Here is a 19,222-nt window from a genome sequence, read left to right as displayed (position 1 = left end):
TAACGAGATCTCTAATGTTGCATTACAGAAGTTCAATACAAGGGTATCAGATTCCTTACAGAAGGAAAGTTAATATTAACAGACTGCACACAGTAGTAAAAGCGTGCAAGGTTTGAAGAATTAAGTCCAAATAAAATGAACGTGCCCGTGTCAGGTAATTTAAACAGAAGATATCAACTTGATGGTACTGACCCTCCCTGCCCCCAATCCAGTATTAACAGAAATGCTGATTTTAAGAAATTTATAAATGAGAAATAACTACGTAAGTTAAGAGCAACCCATCTCTGCTTTATCTGGTTTGGAAATTCTTAACTTTCAGCAGGTTTACTAACAGATAATGCAGAGCAGCCTGCTGAACAACAGTCACCTGAAATAACAATTGCAGAAAGCGTTTCCAGACATGCCAAGAAAATGTTGGCAGAGAAAAAAAAAAAAGGTTAAAACTATCCTCTAGACAAGGCCATCAATAAATTTCACCTGACGAGCTCTATAGCCATGATTAGTTTTAAACTCCTCTGTGAAAATTTTTCTGCATGAAGGAATAATTTATTTGGGGGGAATTAATTCTACCTCCAAGGGACATAAGCTAAATAAATTACTCTTAAACAAGAGTAAGTATGCCCGCAAAACAGGTTACAGAGTACTAATATTAATTCTCATGTGTGCCTATATATACACACATTTGCACACACATGTGCATGTACCAAACAATAAATAACATGTTCACATACACAGATTCCTAATGATGAGAACAAAGTGAATAAAAAACCCTGCTGCAATCCCAAAGACAAGAACAGCCGGAAAATGAGATTTTCAGCTTTAAAATCAGCATCTGGGACACAAGTTTTTCAGATTTTTTTCCTATGTAGACAGCTGCACATCTACACACATGTGGATGACGCTCAGACTGAACACATTCTACATCTTTAGTACTGCTGATAGCTTCCTACCGGCTTTCTCATAAATGGCAACCATAGTTACAAGTGTTATTCAGCAAAAAGAGCTCTTTGGGAATCAAAGCACAGCAGCATAAAACGTTCCCAGTTGTTTTGTAAAGGAGACTGACTACCGGTCCACCACGCCAGCAGGTCCTGAACACTTTCAGGCAACTGTACTACTGAGTCAGCACCGGTTGCTACTCCAGTAAAGCACAGACCTATGACACTTGACAAATCGAAAAAAACAACCCTGAGTTGCGAGAAGTACCGTGTCTCGTCAAAGGAAAGACACGATAACGAACGTCAGGCGATACTCCTGACGGCAGGATCTCTTTTTTTCTCTCCCCCGCCCCGTGAAATATTGTTCGGAACGCCTGCAGTGCGTGCGCCTGTCCCACCGTGGCACTCGAGGCGACCCAGAACGACCCAAATCCCGCAGGGAAGACGCCTGGGCGGCAGAGCTCCGCTGACTGCGGCAGCGTTTCACCGCTTCGCCCCTCCTTGCGGCATCACAACCTGCCCCAAGCGGGACCAGGGGCCGAGTCCCGGGACCGCCAGCGACCCGCCGCCTCCCTGCGCTGCGACAGGAGGCCCCGGGTGCCACCGCCCCGAGGCCCACCCGCGCTGAGGCACGGCGGCGCCGGGCAGCTCCGGCCGCACGGAGGGGGCACCGGCCGCCGCCAGCCCCGGGGCCCGCACCTCAGGCCCTGCGCACCTCACGCAGCCCGCCCGGGATCCCCCGGCCCTCCGGCTGCCCCCGGCCCGGCGCGCCCCTTCCCTCAGCCGCCCCTCGCGCAGCGGCAGCGCCCGGCCCCGCCCCGCGGTACCTGGCAGCCCCCCGGCCGACGGAGGCCCCTCAGCAGCGGGCGCCGCCCCCCCTCACGGCCGCAGCACCGGCCCCCTCCGCCGCCATCTTGAAGCATCCGGCGCGGAGTTCCGCCGCCGACGTGTCACGCCGCGTCGCGCGATGACGCCACGGCGCGTGCGGGGCCCGGCGCTGCGCGCGCTTGTTTGTGTTTCTCTCCCGCCGGCTCCCCCCGCCCTTCCGCGTTCCTTTAAAGGGAAAGGGGGAAGGCAAACGTGTCGGAGGGTTTAAAAAAAGAACATTAAGGGCGGAAGCGGCCTCGACGGCGCCCGCCCCGGCGCAGGTGCAGTGCGGGTGCGGACTCGGGTGCCGCCGGTTCGAGTCCCGGCTGGGGCGGCTGCGGGCGCTGCCGGTCCCTGCGCCTCCCCGCGCCTCCCCGGGTCCGTTCGGTGGGGCCTGGGCTGCGGGCGTGCCGTGGGGGCCCTCCTCCCCAGCGGGGAGCCGCGCTGCCAAGCCCCTGTCCGCCACGGGCCTCGCTCCCACCGGTCGGGGTTTGGCGGAGCGCGGCCCCGTGGGGGTCCGGGTCTCCTCAGGCAGCCGCCGGGCACGGCGGCGTCGCGGCCCGGCCGAGCGTCCGCTGGGGCTTCCGAGCTCTCGGGTTTCCCGGGGCGGGTGCAGTGGCGAAGGCGGCCGCCAGGGCGGGACAAAGGACCGCCGGCCCCGGCCCGGCCCCGACCCCGGCCGGCGGCGGGCCTGCGCGGCGGGCTGCAGCCTGAGCCCGCTTCTGTCAGGGCGGGAGCTGAAGGCAGGGGGGCCGGGGGGGGACGAGGGGGAGCGGGGCGGTTCAGGGCACTGCCCCAGGTCGCTGAAGCCGAGAACGAGGAAAAAAAATAGGGGTTTTTGGAGGAAGAGGCAAATGTAAGAAGCTGTTACTTGCTGCAAAGCGAGGCCCCTGTCCCGCGGGTCTACGGGGGCTTAATTTGTGGAGGGACGTTGCCGTGGTTTAACCTCAGTCGGCAACTGAGCAGCACACGGCCGCTCGCTCGCTCGCTCCCCCCCGGTGGGACGGGGGAGAGAGTCGGAAGAGTAAAAGTGAGAAAACTCGTGGGTTGAGATAAAAACAGTTTAATAATTGAAACAGAATAAAATCCTAAGAATAATAAGAATATACAAAGCAAGTGATGCACAGTGCAACTGCTCACCGCCCGCCGACCGATGCCCAGCCAGTCCCCGAGCAGCGGCCCCCCCGGCCAGCTTTCCCCAGTTTATGTACTGAGCATGACGTCCCATGCTATGGAATGTCCCTTTGGCCAGTTGGGGTCAGCTGTCCTGGCTGTGCCCCCTCCCGGCTTCTTGTGCGCCTCCAGCCTGCTCAGTTGGCAGAGCATGGGAAGCTGAAAAGTCCTTGCCTAGTGTAAGCACTGCTCAGCAACAACTAAAACATCGGTGTGTTACCAACATTATTCTCATACTAAATCCAAAACACAGCACTGTACCAGCTACTAGGAAGAAAATTAACTCTATCCCAACCGAAATCAGGGCAGACGTTAATCGTGTGAAGAGACGTTAATCATGCGAACGCTTGGAAGGCTGGCGTACGAGCGTCCAAAAGCTGCAGCATAGCAGATGCCCCGGTTCAGCCCTGCTGCATGCAGCTATCCCTGGGATGCATTAACTTAAAGGCCTATAAAAGCACTTCTCCAGAGAAGCATGTGTTTGCGTGGGTTTTTTTTTTTTTAGACAAGATTGTAGCATGATATCAAACAGTTACATGCAAGTCTAAAGATTTTACTCTGCTCTGCTTTCTAGCTCTGTGTCGAGGGTCTATTTCACGTGAACACGAAGCTTTTAAGGGGGGAGTCCCTGTTCAAACGTAAGAAGGATGCGTCTCATTTACAGGCGGTGGCCACTGTGCTGATACTGTCACGCTCTGCACCCAAAAACAAGCCTTGGAGGGGAAAATACAAGCGACCTAAACAAACATCTTCATCAAGGGTGGTTATCAGCGCAAGAGCTGTTTCTGCACGCTTGATCATTAAAGCGGGGTAATATCCTCAAAGCCCAGTCCAAGCAGGGGAAGCAGCACTTTGATGCTGGTGTGGGAACCAGAGGCAGCGCTGTGATTTTTAAAGTGCCTTTCATCTCCCTCTTTTGTAGGAACATTCTTATAAACCAGCTTGTCAAATACAATTTCCCTACACAGGCATGAATTGCAGATAAAGCCCTGGTCCTCCCTTGATATTTCCCCCAACAGGTGTAATCTGAGGAAACATGTTTTTAATTAGCTCGACTGGCTTTTAAAAAAAATACATATGTGTTCTGTAAATACCATCAACAGCTTACATCTGTATCTATAGCTATATATTTACATTATGTATCTAACCCTCTTCTTACACACCTATACACACACATACACAATGCAAACACTAATGATGGCATCTCACCTTCGCTGTTCTCCTGGTAAGTATGTGGTTATAAAGAATTGTCACATTAAGATGTTCAATCCCTTTTTACCCTGAGGCTTTCTAACTGATTTGCTGTACTCAGCAAACGCAGCCAGTTCTGGACTTGAGAGTGACCCATTACAAATAAAAAGGTTTGCTGGCAGGAAGAGGACAGCATGCGTCCTTCTCTCCTGCCTCATCAGCTTACTTGGGGTACAACACAAGTGATACTGACCTTTTCCCATTAAATTCTGATAATTTATTCAGCCTTCGGGTTGCAGGCAACCATAAACACAGCCCTGCTCCAGGAGCTCGCTATTAAAAGGATCATTCTCTGAGTTTAGAAACAGGGAAAATGGCTAAAGGAGAGTTTCTCTTACAAGTATCAGCATTCTGTATCAGGTTAGCCAACCCGGACAAGCTGAGCTTTATTTATTTACTCATTTAGTTGCTGTGATTATTCAGACTACCCCAGCCACATTAACCCGTGTGTAATCAAGAGAGGCTACACCTTACATGAATTGGCTCCTTTTGTACATTCTTAAGGGGGTGATTTGAGCTGCAGTAACAATTCGGCAATCAGGGTTCAAGCAGCTGTTAGCAACTTTCTGAGCAAACACCAATAGCCTGGAGGTAAAAGCAATAGAGAGTAGCAATTTCTAAATGTCCCATCTAATTGAGCAGGAATAATGAAAACAAAGAATAAAAACCCCAAGCCCTCCAGCATGTAAACAAATAGTTCAGATGCACCGATTCCTCATAGCATCAACATACTTGCCATCAGAATAGGTCGGTGCTAATCTTGTTTTACGCAAACACTTCTGAACCCTTCCCTTGGCATGGGCTATAATTTTAGTGTTTCTCAGCCTTTTTCACCTGGAATGCTAAAACAACCGTGCCTGCCATGACCCATTCATTCCTTGGCATCTTCTGTTGACATGAGAGCTTGAATATTCAGCTCCCAGCATCTTTACCAACATGAGGTAAAGATGAGCTTGTGGTTGGACAATGTGGGTTGGTTGGAGGGGATTGGGGAAAGGCAAATCCTTCTGGAGAGAGAGTTGGTGGGAAAGCCCTAAGTGTGGAGGGAGGGTTTGAAACTGGGGCCGTTTCTCTCATTCCTCATTTAACTTTGTCTCCATCCCAGCTGGGGATCTGTGACCCTATGATCGTCTCATGTACCCGCTCAGGAAAGCAAGAACGAGGGACTGGCAGGAGTTTGTGGGTCACCAGATGCCTTCATAAATGGAAGAGTCATTGGGGGCTAAACGCTTAAAGACTAAACTGTGTATCCTTATTCCTCTACTGCTTAGAAAACCTTTTCTGACTTCTAGTTTGAATTACTTTGTGGCCAATTTATTAGTATCTATTCATGTGCCAGTGCAGACCTTTTTGTTTTGCCTCTTTCCTTGGTATTTAGCCGCCCTCTTTCCTCGTTCTGTCTCTCTGATCCATCCTCATGGAAAATGACGTGCTTTGCAGCCCCACACTTCTTAAATGAGCCACGTGCGTTTAGTTGCCTCTTGCAATGTCGTGTTGTTTTGCACATCCTCATAACCCCTTTTTTTTAATCCGTTCCAGGCCAAATTCCCGCCTCGACCATGAGTGACCAGAGTGTTGCACGCTAGACCAAGGAGAGTCTTACTAACGCCTCACGTTGGCATGAGCATCTCCCAGTCTCACTGGCAGCACGGAGGCATGCCGTGCTTGCAGCCAGCCATGGGCACGAGGGCTGGGATGTGTACGTGTGGGAGAAGCCTGGAAGGATGGGCTGCGTGGGAACATGGCTGGATGTTCCCAGACGTGATTCATGGACAGCACGTGTGCGAATTGTGGTGAAGGCAGACACACTTCATCTAGCGTATCCCAGATGGGATGCAGCAAGACACAACTGGGGGGAAGAGCACGTCTCAGGAAGCCCATCTCCAGGGTGTCCCTCGGGGTAATGAGATCCTCACTGGTAAACCACATTTTGCAGGGGGAAGAGGGATTTGTCCTCAGTTAAAATACCCCTTTCCATGGAGTTTGCAGGGCGTGCACCCTGGCACATCGCCTCCCTGACCTCTGAAGGCTCTGCGTTTCACTGCTGCTGGGTGGCACATAAAATGCCATTGCTGCAGCACCAGCTCCTGACCGGTTGTACAGCAAATGTCTGGCGGCCCTGAATCCGTCTGGAGCTGGATACCGGGTACATGTACACACATGCCCACTCCCTCCCCGGCTGCAGAGTGGAAAATACCAGCATTCCACGAGTTACCAGGCTTATCTGATTTGGGAGGAGGTCCATGGCTTGGCTATTTATATCCAGTTATTTGGGGACTTTGCAGCTGCATTTGGACTACAGAGTCCCTGTGGGGACGTGAAAGAATTAAATTAAATTACCTTAAAAACCCTGAATGCAGCAAGGACAGCAAACGTTTCTGCGCGGTGGTTGTGCCCGGAGTGGCATTAGTGAAACGTTCCCTCGGGTGCTGCTGCCCCTCAGCGGTGCCGTCAGATGGCTTCCCAGTTCCTATCTGTGCAAGCCACCACATCTGAGAGCCCAGCCGTATGCTCAGCGCTGTGTGTGAAGTAGGAAGCGCTATACATAACGCTTAACACCACTCGTAGAGGGCTCTGTTTCCATAGGCACTATGTAATTAAAAGCACGTGGCCATTTTTTACCCTTGGCCGTCTCATCAGCCAGAGAACGCTCCTGAAAAACTGATCAGAAAGCAAAGTTCTAAAGTGACAGAATACAGTACTTTGAACATGCGTGAGTGGCGTTCTTTAAAACAACTTTTCAATGATGTTTCCCCTTTTAGATCCTGACCTAATGGCAGAGGCCTGAGAGGACATCAGAGCATCCACAGCACAGGTAAAGGGCTACCTGGGCAGAGCCCATCCTGGCTGAGAGCCTCGCAGAGCCCCTCCCGCCTTGCTCAAACCAGACGCCTCAAGTCGGTGAGCGTTTTGCACAAGTTAAGGAGAAAGTTTCATTGTCCAAAGCACTGCTCTGAGCTTTAACACAGAGAACAAGACGTTAGGAAAGTGCCGGTACTTTGTGCCGAGAGGCAGCCCTGCAGTATTGAAAGACAGAGGGTATCAAGCCCGGATTTCAACCAATCCGTAACAAAAACACTTAAGTTCCAGTTTTAGTAAAATCTAGATGCCCAGAAGCATCATTTATTGCAAATCAGTTAACCAAAAAAAATACATCATTTTTGCAAACTACAACTTTGCATGTAGATAACTTTATTACAGAAGATATCTTTTCTTAAACTACACTCTAGTTTATAAAACATAGGAAGATTCAACACCACGTGATGTTTTTATCACTCATATTAGGCATGTCACAATAACAATGGTCTGAAATGTTAACTAAGATGAGTGCTCAGCAAGGCGCTGTGCCTTGGGAAATATCCATTTTATTTGGTGTTCTAATAAAAAGGAATGAGGAAAAGGAACCCTCTTCTTAGGTTTTCTTGATTAACTGCTCTCTATTTGCCTGTCCCATACACATATCTAGTCTTAGGGTGTCTGCTTGCCTTTGCACCCGAGTGAGTGATATTCCAACACCTCTACAAGGTGATATATTTATGATATATTTAAGAGTTGCTCATTTAGATTTTTGAAACAAAATCCACCTTTTCTTAAAAAAAAACATATTTACAAACATTAAATCTGCCACAGGCTTATACTATATTTTACATGATACACAGGAAGAGTGTACATCAATATAAAAAAAGATGCATCACTCCAGACTAACAAGAACAAAATGTTAACGTTTCACAGCACAGGCTCGGCTGTGCTGTCCTTCGCCCTCCTGTTCAGCCAGTCCAGCATCCCACCAAAACCGGCAGCGCTTTCCGCTGAGCACCCAGCAATCGCGCTGCCAGAGGAGCTGGATACGGGCGAGCACTCGGCGGTGGCAGTGTTACAATGCTTTGTAATCTCACTCAGGTTGTCTGCATCAATAGACACGCCTTCTTCAAAACAGGCAGGCCATCCTTAAAATAAGGATGTGGTTTACAAGTTTATATTGGCATTTATTTCTTAAACAGTTACTCAAATGCAAACATGAAAACAAAAAACAGTAAAGATATTCAAAGTAAAATTAAGTCTCCTTTGTGTATAAACTCCACAGTTATGGGTTTGGTATATACTCCACGGTTACGGGCTTGCTCTCTTAAAAGTTTGGCAAATACACTTCTTTTTGGTGGAGGACAGTATTCATGTTTTGTCGGGGTTTTTTTTAGCTTAGAACCTGTTCTTACAGGTCTATAATCCTGATTATTTTTTTTAGATCATAAAAATCATTTAAATATATATTTTTATATATATAAAAACAAGAGAGAACAAAAATTTCTATTATCAAGGCAAATGTACAACTATATAATACTGAAATTTAAACAAAGATTCATGACTGGTACCATAAAATGTCCTCTCAGATATAATAGCAAAGGAAGCATTTTAAAGTACGTTTCAAAAATCTGACCACACTTAATTTTTTTTCCCCCTAAGGAGTGGTATTTTTAGCCAATTTTTCCTTTCCCTTTTCTTTCTCGCCTCTCTTTCTGAGTTGAAAGAGAAAAAATAAATTAATGGCATCTCAGAGTCACAAATCGCTGCTTATAGCTTTACATAAACATTTCCTCTCAAATCAAACACAATGAACCCCCCCAAACAAATGAGAATGTCCTATAAAAACCTAATTTTTTGATTTCTTGAAACACAACTGGTGTCCCACATTGAGTTCTTAACAATAGAACATATAAATAAAAAGGCAGTGTTTTCATGTAAAATAAAAAGTACATAAATAAATACTAAAAAAAAAAAGAATTAATTTGTCTTTTTTTTTTTTTAATAAAAACATATTTAAAAAGGATCCTTTAATAAAAGCATCCGATGTCCTTTTAAAAAAGATCTCCCTCGATCTCTCTAACTCCCACTGAGCGCCAGTGTCTCTGAAACACTGTCTTTTACTTGAAGGCTTCGGGGATGTGTCCCATCTGTGACTGCATACTCGTGGGAGGGCTGGAAATGCCCTCAGACCAGTCGGACACGTTGGAGTGAGGAGACGAGCTGGACCACTGGTCCGGCGACTCCGGAGACGGCGTTAGGAAAGGGTGGTCGGGCACCTGGAGCTGGTGGCTGGGGGTGTTGTCCAAGGGGGAGGAATAACTGTGCTGGGAAGGTGGAGTTAGAAACTGCGTGGTGGTCATGGGCTGGGCGAGGGAGGATGGCAGAGACGTGGGCAGCATCTGGGAATCTTGAGGCAGGATCGTGTGGACTGCCATGGTACTGCTGCTCGCCGGCTGCATGTCGGGCTGGCTCAGCTCGGTACCAAGGAAATTTTGGCCGATGTGGCCGCTCGCATTGGAGCTGGGGTTGTGATGCTGCTGCGGCTGCTGCGGCTGCGGCTGCGGCTGGGGTTGCTGCGGCTGCTGCTGCGGCTGCATGTTTTGCTGCTGGAGCTGTTGCTGCTGCATCTGCTGTAGCTGTTGGCTCTGCATCAGGTGAGGCTGGGAAGCCAGCCGGGTGTTGGGCATGGCCTGGTAGCTCATCATCTGTGACAAGCTTGTGGTGGGCAAGCCGTTGTGCAGGGAGGTCATCATGCCGTGTTGAAGGTTTTGCGTCTGCTGATGTGCCCCTGGTTGCATGTTGCCTCTCATCGGGTTGTACTGACTCTGGACCATGCCGTTCTGCAGCCTGGTGAGCCAGTCGCACTGCCCGTTCAGACCGGCCGCTCCGCCGACGGAGAAGTTCATCGGGGCGTTGCTCATCACTGTGCTGGGGCTGGAGACAGGGAGGTGAGAAAGACGTGGTGGCACTGAATCGAAGGCCATCCTGCTGGAGTTTCCCATGGCCATATCCTGCTTCCCCGCCATGTTGAGGTGATTGATGCTCATGTGGGCATCAGGCATGCCTGGCAGATGATTCAGAGGCATGGAAGGGGACTGCTGAAATGGAGAGGTCATCAGCGGAGGAGAGGCAACATCCGACAGGTACCCATGGGGCGACTCCAGGGAGTCCACTGGAGACAACACACTGGAGTTGTCAAGCAGACATCCTTTTCCATCTTGTGATTTTTTCCTCCGGGCTTTGAGGTCTTTGGCATCCTTGCCGCTGCAGCTCAGGCCCTTGGTACTCGGCTTCCTGGCCTTCTTGCCCTGGACGGCAGGTTTCAGGTTGCCGATGTAGCTGTTGGGAGAGCAGAGCGGTGGGGACAGCGTGGGTGCCCCCAGCGGGCCGTTGTGCAGCGGCGGGCTCCGCACCAGGTTGTACTCATCCAGCAGCCTCACGATGTCGTGGTGCATCCGCTCCTGGGCAATGTCCCGTGGGAGCCGGTCCATGTGGTCCGTGATGTCACGGTTGGCAAAATGGTCCAGCAGGACCTTGGCGGTTTCATAGCTCCCTTCTCTGGCTGCGAGGAAGAGTGGGGTCTCCTCCTAGAAACCCAGCAAAGATGGTTAGGTTTAAGTTCACAGATTCTCCTGGCTAACACTATCCTGAGCTCTATGCCCAACACCACGCAGTTGGGTGGCAGAGACAGTAACCGTCTCTCCTCTGGTGAGGTTTTGCCGCTGCTTGTTCCTACCCTGCTGAGCCACATCCTTATACCGATATCAAACCAGGAACCCTACGAGTGACCCAGAACGTGCGAGGAGATGGCCACACTAACACTGTACCATACCACCAAGCACTGCACGGCCCCTCAACATCACCCGTAGGATCAAATCCCACAACGCTTCTTTGAGCTAAATCCAACAGCTTCATTCACAGCAGAACAATCAAATCAGAGTCTCAGTGCCAGACAGTGTTGTATTTTAGGCAAAAATTACCCTTCAACAGGCTCCCCAAATGGTTCTTTCCTTGCCTATGTCAGCCCAGGAGACCCCTACCTTATTGTTCTGCATATCCTTATTGGCACCATTCTTCAGGAGGACTACTGCGGCTTCAACGTTATTCACAGCAGCTGCCCAGTGCAGTGCCGACTTGCCTATGGAGGAAGACCACGACATACAACATGCGTTAGTGAGTGGTAAGAGTAACAGCAAGCAGCCCTTTCCGCCCACCTCTGAGGAAGCCCGTGTTTTAGTTGCCTGCAGTACCTAGATCATCCACGGCATTGACATCTGCATGGCAGTTGATGAGATCGTCCAGCATGCCCTCCACAGCCAAGCGAGCGGCCAAGATCAGAGGGGTGGTCCCGTCATGCATTCGAGCGTCGAGATCGGTTGCCCTGTTCCTAATCAGGATCTGCCGCAACAAGGGCCAAAACGCAGGAAACACAAACATCAGGAGGGACAGGCAGCAGGCACGCCAGGTACCCGGGTCTCAGGACCTGCAACCCCTTTCCCAGAGGCTGGTCCCTCCAGTTCCCCCTCCCAGTCTGGGGGTGAACATCCGAGGGCAGCTACGGGGTTGCTGCTTTGCTGTGCCCTGCCCTGAGACAACAGGGGCTTCAGTTTTCAAGACTTCCACCCCGCACCTTGCCAGGGCAAGCTGGAGACCCTGCAATAAGCTCAGTCGTGTCACTGACTCAACGTGTAGCACCGGTACTTTCCCCAGAAAACCCTGAGACTGGTGGCGAAAGGATCAATTACCTGGAAGACTCCTTGGGCATCAGCAGAGACGGCGGCGTGGAGGGGCGTCCTGCCCATGTTATCTTGGATGTTTGCATCGGCACTAGCTTCCAGCAGGCGCTTGGCAGCGTCCGAGCGGGAGTACCTGGCAGCCAGGTGAAGCGCCGTCTCGCCAGTACGGTCAGTCTGGTTGTGTAAGCTGGCGCCTTGGTAAATGAAATCCGAGATAACGGCGGGGGCATCGTCTTCCTCTTCGCTATTGCCGGTCTCCAGCCCTCCTCCGCTGCACGAGGCGATCATGAGGGGGGTGAAGCCATCTGAAAAGCACAGGGGAACTTGGTGAAAAAAGGCTTTTTACCCTTCTGTAATGCAGGCGGCTCAGCAAGATGCTCTGTCTGCGATAGATGCTTATTCTCGTGGGTACATCAAGACTGAGTTCCTGACTGGTTCTAAACATCAAACACGAATATCCTTCCTCTGATATGGATCTGAAATTCCTTAGTGGTATCTCACCACTCGCTGCTTTTCCTATTTCATCTGCTAGCTTGCACACTAGCATGTAAGGTGCAATTTATAAGGAAGGTTGCTCAAAGCAAACTTGAGTACGGTACAGCACAGCCTTAAATATTTTTATTATTTCAGAGGACTATTTCACAGATGTGGGGAAGACCAAATGTTTGTAATAATTTAAACGCCTATTAACTATTAATATAGTTAAAAACCTGAAAAGAAGATTGTGAAATGTGCAGTTTGGTGGGAGGAGAGGAATCTAGGAGTGGCAGAGAGATAAGCTGGATGATTTAATAGGTACTTCTTCTGTATTCCCTAATTTCCATCTCAGTGATTAAACAAAAGAGATCTCATGGAAAGCAGAATGTGACAGGGTCTATCTCTAAATCACGCACAACAGCAACCATGCGATGCAGAACGGCTAGCAGCGACTCCCTGTGCAACAGAGACAGGTAGGGCTGTCTGGGACTGCTCATCTGCAAGGGGGAAGGGAGGATTTTAGATTAGCTGACAAGCAGCACAAAAGTGAAAGGAGTCCACCTTACCGGGACCTCTGACGTTGACATCCATGCAGTCTGCATCGATTTCCCCCTGCGGTGGAGTAGGCGCCATGGAGGATATGCGCAGATCAGCGGCATCCAGGTGCTGCTGGGTCCACTGCCTGTGATCCGTCTGATCGTCTGTATCAGGCAGCATCGCCTGCTCCTCGAACTGAGGAATGACAGTGGGAAATGAGCACCCAGCAAAGCGTACAGGTCAGAGCGGGAGGAGGGGGCTGAGCTCTAGCATGGGAAGCTCTGCAAGTCTCAAAGGTGCGTTTGTCACACACAGGTTTGCAAAGGAGCCGGCAGCAGCGATGCGCAGCGCAGACCGGGCCCCCGAGGGTCCCTCCGCGCTGCTGCTTTCCGCAGCGCTCTGCTCCTTCCATGACAAAACCCAGCGAGTGACTACTTGCAGCACAGAAAGGGAATGTGGCAGTGAGCTTACCCTGAACTTCTTGGTGTCCAAGGTCTCCTCATCACCCCACTCATTTTGGTTGTCATCCATCAGCGTGCCGTCTGAAGCATTTTTGAGGGGTCTTTAAAAATAAAACCATACAAAAAATTAGCTCCTCTGCAGGAACTAGGCTGTGACGGACTGTGTTTATCTACATGCACAAACTGAAAGAAGAATCAACAAGGCAATTTCCAGGAGGTTCCCCTCAGGTTGCCTTTCATTTTTTACCAAGTGCAAACGGACCACAAAGCATTTAAAAACCTCCTCCAGATGGGAACACCCTTTTCCCCATGCAGAACTTTAAGAAACCTGATTTTTCTCCTCCCCGCTATGCCAACATGATGCACTAGAGAACAAAACTCCAATGGGTTCTTTCAGAAGAGCCCCGAGCAGCCCCGCTGCGCTGTGTTTAACGGGTTAGCAAGCGAATTACTCACTTCAGTCCAACAGAATCCTCCCCAAGTGGTTCTCGTCGCTTCTTCTTGCTCGACTCCGTCACTTTAAAGCCTTCTGGGAACCAAAGCTGCCCATGCTCCCTGCGCCGCTTACGAGACACCAGTACTCCCAAACCAATGAAAGCAAGCACGACCAGCGCAGCCACCACCACGTACATAGGATACAGCTGGGAGTTCTTCGTGGGCTCAGCTGTTTCACCTACAAAACAGTGGGGCACAAAGAGATGCTGAGACATTAAGCTGCATAGCAAACCAGTGACAGAGTGGAAATGAAGGAAAATTAGTTAATAGAGGTACCTAAGTCTGATCTAAATCAGCCCCCCCAAAATAAGGTCATTTTATACGCTATTAATCAGAATTGCAAACTATCGGCAAATTCTCGGCTGCACAAGCCAGCCTGCATCAGGAGACAGCTTCACTTTTTTCTCCTTTAAGGAAAAGGATTAGCAAACTTCAAATCATTGCGCTTGCATTGAGCTGTTAAGACAAAAGGATTTAGGGGGGATTTTCAAGATACAAACTTCAACTCCTTGCATGTCACTGATTGATTGGGGCTGGTTGGGTTTTCTTTTTCTTTTCCCTTTTTTTTTTTTTACGACTTTTATAGTGATAATGATTTTGAAATAAACCTGGAATAAGCAAAAATAATAAACTGTTTTTGCAATTTTTTTAAGAACGGACTTAAAGAAAAAAAAAAAAGATGCAAGGTTATTAAAACCAGACTGTGCTCAAATGCAGCCAGCTTCAGATAACTAAACATGGATAAGGCTGGAAAGTTTTGGCTGTCTCTCCTCCCCAGCCGACCAGCCGTACTTACTTTTAACGGCTTCTATTTTGTAGGGTATGTTCAGGTTGCCAAGGGAGGCCAAGGCACCCAGGAACGCCGCCACATCGGTTGCACTCTGGAAGCACTGGGAAGACGACTGGATGCACTGGCGGTTATCAATTTCCAAGTAGACGATGGATCTGCGCGAGAGAAGAGTCAATGAGAAACACGGAGCAATGACCACACCGAGAAGACAGACGAGCCCTGTCTCCCTTCCCTCCTTAACCCCCCATCAGTGGGAATTAGAAGGGGGGAACCCATCTCCTTGCTTCCCTGTGGCCCAAGCCCTGCAGCTCACACTCACGGTCTATTGGATTTGCCTCAATGAATACTGTGAAATCTAATTCCTTCTCTCCAGGAATGGAAGGGAGTCTCTGCTTCACAATGTTTTAAAATTACCCAGACACTACAGTATCTTAAATAATGCTGTTTGGGAGCCTTCAGATCTTTTCACATCAGTTTCGCTGATCTAACTCCTTTGTTTTCGGTGGCTTTTGATTGAGCCCACAGAGAGGGAGAAGGTTAGATCTATATGTTTATACCAAAGACCTCCAAACACAGTTTGCAGTAATTGAGTTTTACAACAAAGCTGTAGAAAGCATTTCCCAGGGAGAAACTGAGGCTTAACTTAAAGACTTCCTGAAGTCAGACAGTCGGTCAGGCCAACCTCTGCTTCCAGGTCCCACCCAGCCCAGCCCCAGCTCCCAACAATACGCAGGACTCTTTCAGTCGTGAGAGTCGGCGCAGCATTGTATCAGGGATTCCTGAGCGATCACTCGCTTTTCCCACATGAGAGCAAAATCCGGTTTCTATTCACACAGAAAGCAACGTCTAAATACAATTATCTGACCTACATCCTTCCCTTCATAGCGTGTTACTATTATCAACACAGAAAACAAATGCTGCTCAGTGAAAAAGGAACCCGTTGGTCCCCCTTACCCTCTGATGTCCATCTGATCAAGCTCTCTCTTCTGCCTTCTGCCAGCCCTGGAGTAGAGGCTGCTCTTTACTTTATTGATGACAGCACTAGACATATCTGACCAGTCCTCTGTCGACCTCTTGATGTAATGCTTTTTCAGCTCCTCCTCATTGCCGTAGTATGGAAAGATCATATACTCTCCCTTGGGGTTCTTCTTGAAGACCACGTTGGTGTGCAGCACGCGGCTCAGCTCCCGCAGGAAGTTGAAAGAGTTGTTCTTCAGGTTCTCGGGAGTGATCAGGACCACCACCACCAGCGTGCCATCTGCAAGCTTCTCTGGCATGTTGTTTGCACAGTCCAGACCGTCCCATTCGCATTCAAAATTATTGCAGCCCTGGTCACAGTGACCATCTGAGAAGTGATCTTTGCAGTACTGGTCATACAGAGGGCTGGGCAGAAGAAAAAGAAAGGCAGAAGAACGAATTAGACGAAGCACCGCGCATATTACCTATCTGCTGAGAAAATAAGCGGTGGTCCGCAAGGACCTCTCTTTTGTATAAATATTCTTCATCCTGATAGACACTAAGCCAGTTTACATAGAAGGCAACTGTTTCATGCAGCGCCGTGAAGCATTCATCTCTGCAGGAGAGATAGCAGCTGTTAAATTATAAGTTGCAATTTAGATGCCAGAAAAAGGGACAAATTACTGTGTCGCAGAGAAGACACCGGGACACAGAATAGTTACTCAGACCAGAGTTTGTCCAGGAATCTGGGATTAAGTTCCTGCTGTTGCCAAAGACAATCTTTGGTAAATGCCTGGGTGTTAACATCATCATGTTTTCTGTCTGCTCTTCCATCTGGGGTCTCCCTACACTGAAACTCACTGTGTTACTACTGTGAGTTGGAGAATTCACTTCTACGGCGTGATACAGGCAAGGACAGGGAAGCCATCTGGAATGAGCCAAACCCAGAGAACTTACAAGTGTATATAAATTCAGTAAGACCACAGGGAAGTGTGGTTGCTTGAGTTGCAGCCCCGTAGGCAGCAGACCAGAATGTAGAGTGTGAACAACAGGTCTGCACTTAGGAGCTTTAGCAGATGCAACCAGAAAATACCCCCAGACAATCAGCACAAAGGTCATGGCTTTAAAACAAGAGGATCAATGAGCAAGTCACTTACTTGCACTGCCCTTCGTATTTCTGGCAGTCAAATCCATCGTACAGGCAGCCAGCATTATTGCACTGAGAGTCGCACTTGCCATCGTTGAAGTACTTCCAGCACTGCAGAGACTGGGAGCAGTTCTTCCAGGGGTCGTTGAAATTGAGGGAGCAGTCGCCCCCATCCCAGCCGCAGGCATGGTTGTTGCATTTCCCATCGCAGATCTTGTTGCCGGCATACCCCGCGCAAACTGCAATCTCGCACTTCTCCTCAATTTTGGGTGGGATGATATCCTGCCCGATCCCACCTTGGAAATCAAAGTCGAGGATGTGGCAGTTGAGGCCGTTGAAGTTGGCAGGGCAGTTGCACCGGTAGTAGGGGGAGGCATCGCTGAAGAACTCGCAGGTGCCCCCGTTGTAGCAGGGGTTGGATGTGCAGGGGCTGCTGGCCGGGTACTGGCACTCGGGACCCGTGAAGGCCGGCGTGCACATGCACTTGGAGCTCTTGTGGATGGAGATGCAGGTGCCGCCATTCAGGCAGTGCAGGTTCCCACAGGTGCGGGAGTCGTTCTCGCAGGTGGCACCCACGAATCCCTGGGGAGGTGACAGCAAGGAGGGAGTCAGAATCACTGATGCTGTCCTACCAGCAGCCTAACACGCGTGTGTGTTCTGGGAAACTTGGCACAAACCAGTGAATCAGGGCATGGCTCTGGTGCATCCTCTGAAACCAGTGATGGGCAAGAATAATCTGGAATGTAAACCCTGTTAGAGCCTCCCCCTCGAAATGAAGGGACCTCTTCTCCAGAGCTGCCTGCTCCACCTTTACGTGGAGCAAATAATGGTTAACCAGGCAAGAGTCCGTCCTACAGAGCTGTGCGTTGTACCTGCAGGGCTGAGCCACCTCCTTCTCCCTGACCCTGACCCAGTCTCCTTGCAAGAGAGGAGGGATATACGGATACACCTCCCTCCAGCCAGCACCCACAGCAAAGCCTCTCCCCCTGGCTAGCCCAGCCGGGGAAGCCTCGGGGCTAAACTGGCCCCTTGACTGCCCCTCTGTGCAAGGGGCTGACTTGCAGGGCCTGTGCAACATCCCATGCTCAGAGCTGGGGAGGAGCAGGTACATACCGGGGGGCATTTGCAGATGAAGCCGCGGCCAGTGTTGCTGGCAACCGCGCACGTTCCACCGTTCCTGCAGGGTTTGCCTTTACAGCCGTCCACCACGGTGTCGCAGCGACGGCCTGCCGAGGGAGAGGAGCACGTGAGGAGCAGAGGAAGGCGTGCGAGACGCGCGGGGTGGCTGGGGGCTGCAGGGCCGGGTGCTGGGAGCAGGGGGTACGTGGTGCTCACCTGCATAGCCAGGTCGGCACTCGCATTTGTAGTCATTGACCCGCTGCACGCAGTTCTGGGTGCCGCGGGCGTCGCAGGGGTTGGACAGGCACTCGTTGACGTCTCCCTCGCAGCGCTCCCCTACAAAGCCAGGGGGGCAGATGCAGCTGTAGCCACCTACCCGATCCGTGCACTTGCCATTGTTAAAGCACTTGGGCCCCAGGGTGACAGGATCAAAGAAAGGGCTGCAGTCATCCACATTGATCTCACAGTGCACCCCTAGAGAAATGGGGGAACAACCCACACAGCTCATCAAACAGTATCGGGGTGCCCGGTGGTCCCTTGTGTGAACCTTCCCTGCGAAGGGGCTGAGCCTGACCAATTCAATGGCAGTCTGAGCCACCGCTCTGGCAGGAGGCACGCACCACCGCGCAGCTCACGTCCAAGGTTGCGTGGCCTTGATGGCTAAGCTCGCAAGCAAACACAAACCTCTACCGTTGCATTTGCTTCTGCTAGCCCAAGCAGCTAATGAGCAGATACCGAGAATATCTACACTCAGACCACTAATGCCCCAGCCTGGGGAATTAATTTACCTTGAGTTCCTCTGGGGCAGGAGCATTTGTAGGTATTGATGAGATCGATGCAGGTTCCTCCATTCTGGCATGGGTGGGACAAGCACTCATTGATCTCCTCTGAGCAGTTAACTCCATGATAACCAGCCACACACTACAAGGAGGGAAGAGAGGAACTATCAGAGAGGTTCACTCAATTCCCACATGGCTACAGGAGCACAGCCAGCACCCCAGCCGCCAACTTGGTAAAGGGGCACCAAGCCGGCCTGAAGCTGGGGCAGCTCCTTGGGCAGCAGAAAGGCAGTAACTGGTGCTTCCTCCCTGTGCACCTCTGCCCCCCATGGCACCCACCTCACAGGAGTAGCCTCCCAGGTAGTCCGTGCAGGTGGCTCCATTCTGGCAGGGGTTGGGGGAGCACTCATCCACCTGCTCCTCGCAGTAGCTGCCGGTGTAGCCGGCCTGGCAGCGGCAGAAGTGAGTGTTGCCGGTGTCCACACAGAGCCCTGAATTCCTGCAGAGATGTGCTACATCGATACCTGCCAGGGAGAGCAGAGTGAGACGCGGGGACCTCAGTGACACCCAGGCACTGCAGGGCCACGTCCTGGCTGCCATGCGTCCCACTGGGGATCGCAGCCAGGACTGCAGCCTCGGGGGGTGCACGTTACAGCAATCCTTGAGATAGCTCTGGTTGTGCCAAAGATCCTC

At 50.6% G+C, this 19,222-nt stretch overlaps 2 protein-coding genes across 8 annotated transcripts in view; both read right to left on the bottom strand.

The window, feature by feature from the left end:
* SEC16A (SEC16 homolog A, endoplasmic reticulum export factor) overlaps nucleotides 1-1,820 on the bottom strand; it is a 31,797-nt gene extending 29,977 nt beyond the window's left edge. For 4 of the 5 annotated variants that reach the window (XM_076355624.1, XM_076355626.1, XM_076355625.1 and 1 more), the window contains exon 1: nucleotides 1,766-1,820. The gene's annotated coding sequence lies outside the window, so the exon portion shown is untranslated. The remainder of the gene's footprint in view (nucleotides 1-1,765) is intronic. The other variant, XM_076355629.1, reaches the window with a different exon arrangement.
* Nucleotides 1,821-7,319: 5,499 nt separating this feature from the next.
* Nucleotides 7,320-19,222, bottom strand: part of NOTCH1 (notch receptor 1) — a 44,844-nt gene continuing 32,941 nt past the window's right edge. For 2 of the 3 annotated variants that reach the window (XM_076355009.1, XM_076355010.1), the window contains 14 exons: nucleotides 18,869-19,053; nucleotides 18,539-18,671; nucleotides 17,967-18,224; nucleotides 17,745-17,857; nucleotides 16,642-17,213; nucleotides 15,482-15,910; nucleotides 14,534-14,682; nucleotides 13,699-13,915; nucleotides 13,253-13,343; nucleotides 12,811-12,976; nucleotides 11,777-12,072; nucleotides 11,282-11,429; nucleotides 11,072-11,169; nucleotides 7,320-10,618 (listed from right to left, as the gene is read on the bottom strand). In XM_076355009.1, the coding sequence (XP_076211124.1) occupies nucleotides 9,149-10,618; nucleotides 11,072-11,169; nucleotides 11,282-11,429; nucleotides 11,777-12,072; nucleotides 12,811-12,976; nucleotides 13,253-13,343; nucleotides 13,699-13,915; nucleotides 14,534-14,682; nucleotides 15,482-15,910; nucleotides 16,642-17,213; nucleotides 17,745-17,857; nucleotides 17,967-18,224; nucleotides 18,539-18,671; nucleotides 18,869-19,053 (4,325 nt within the window). In that variant the 3' untranslated portion in view covers nucleotides 7,320-9,148. The remainder of the gene's footprint in view (nucleotides 10,619-11,071; nucleotides 11,170-11,281; nucleotides 11,430-11,776; nucleotides 12,073-12,810; nucleotides 12,977-13,252; nucleotides 13,344-13,698; nucleotides 13,916-14,533; nucleotides 14,683-15,481; nucleotides 15,911-16,641; nucleotides 17,214-17,744; nucleotides 17,858-17,966; nucleotides 18,225-18,538; nucleotides 18,672-18,868; nucleotides 19,054-19,222) is intronic. The other variant, XM_076355011.1, reaches the window with a different exon arrangement.

The sequence above is a fragment of the Aptenodytes patagonicus genome, chromosome 18 (genome assembly GCF_965638725.1).
Source record: "Aptenodytes patagonicus chromosome 18, bAptPat1.pri.cur, whole genome shotgun sequence".
Taxonomy (NCBI): domain Eukaryota; kingdom Metazoa; phylum Chordata; class Aves; order Sphenisciformes; family Spheniscidae; genus Aptenodytes; species Aptenodytes patagonicus.
Note: the sequence above shows the minus strand (reverse complement) of the source record. Positions and strands in the feature narration are given on the sequence as shown.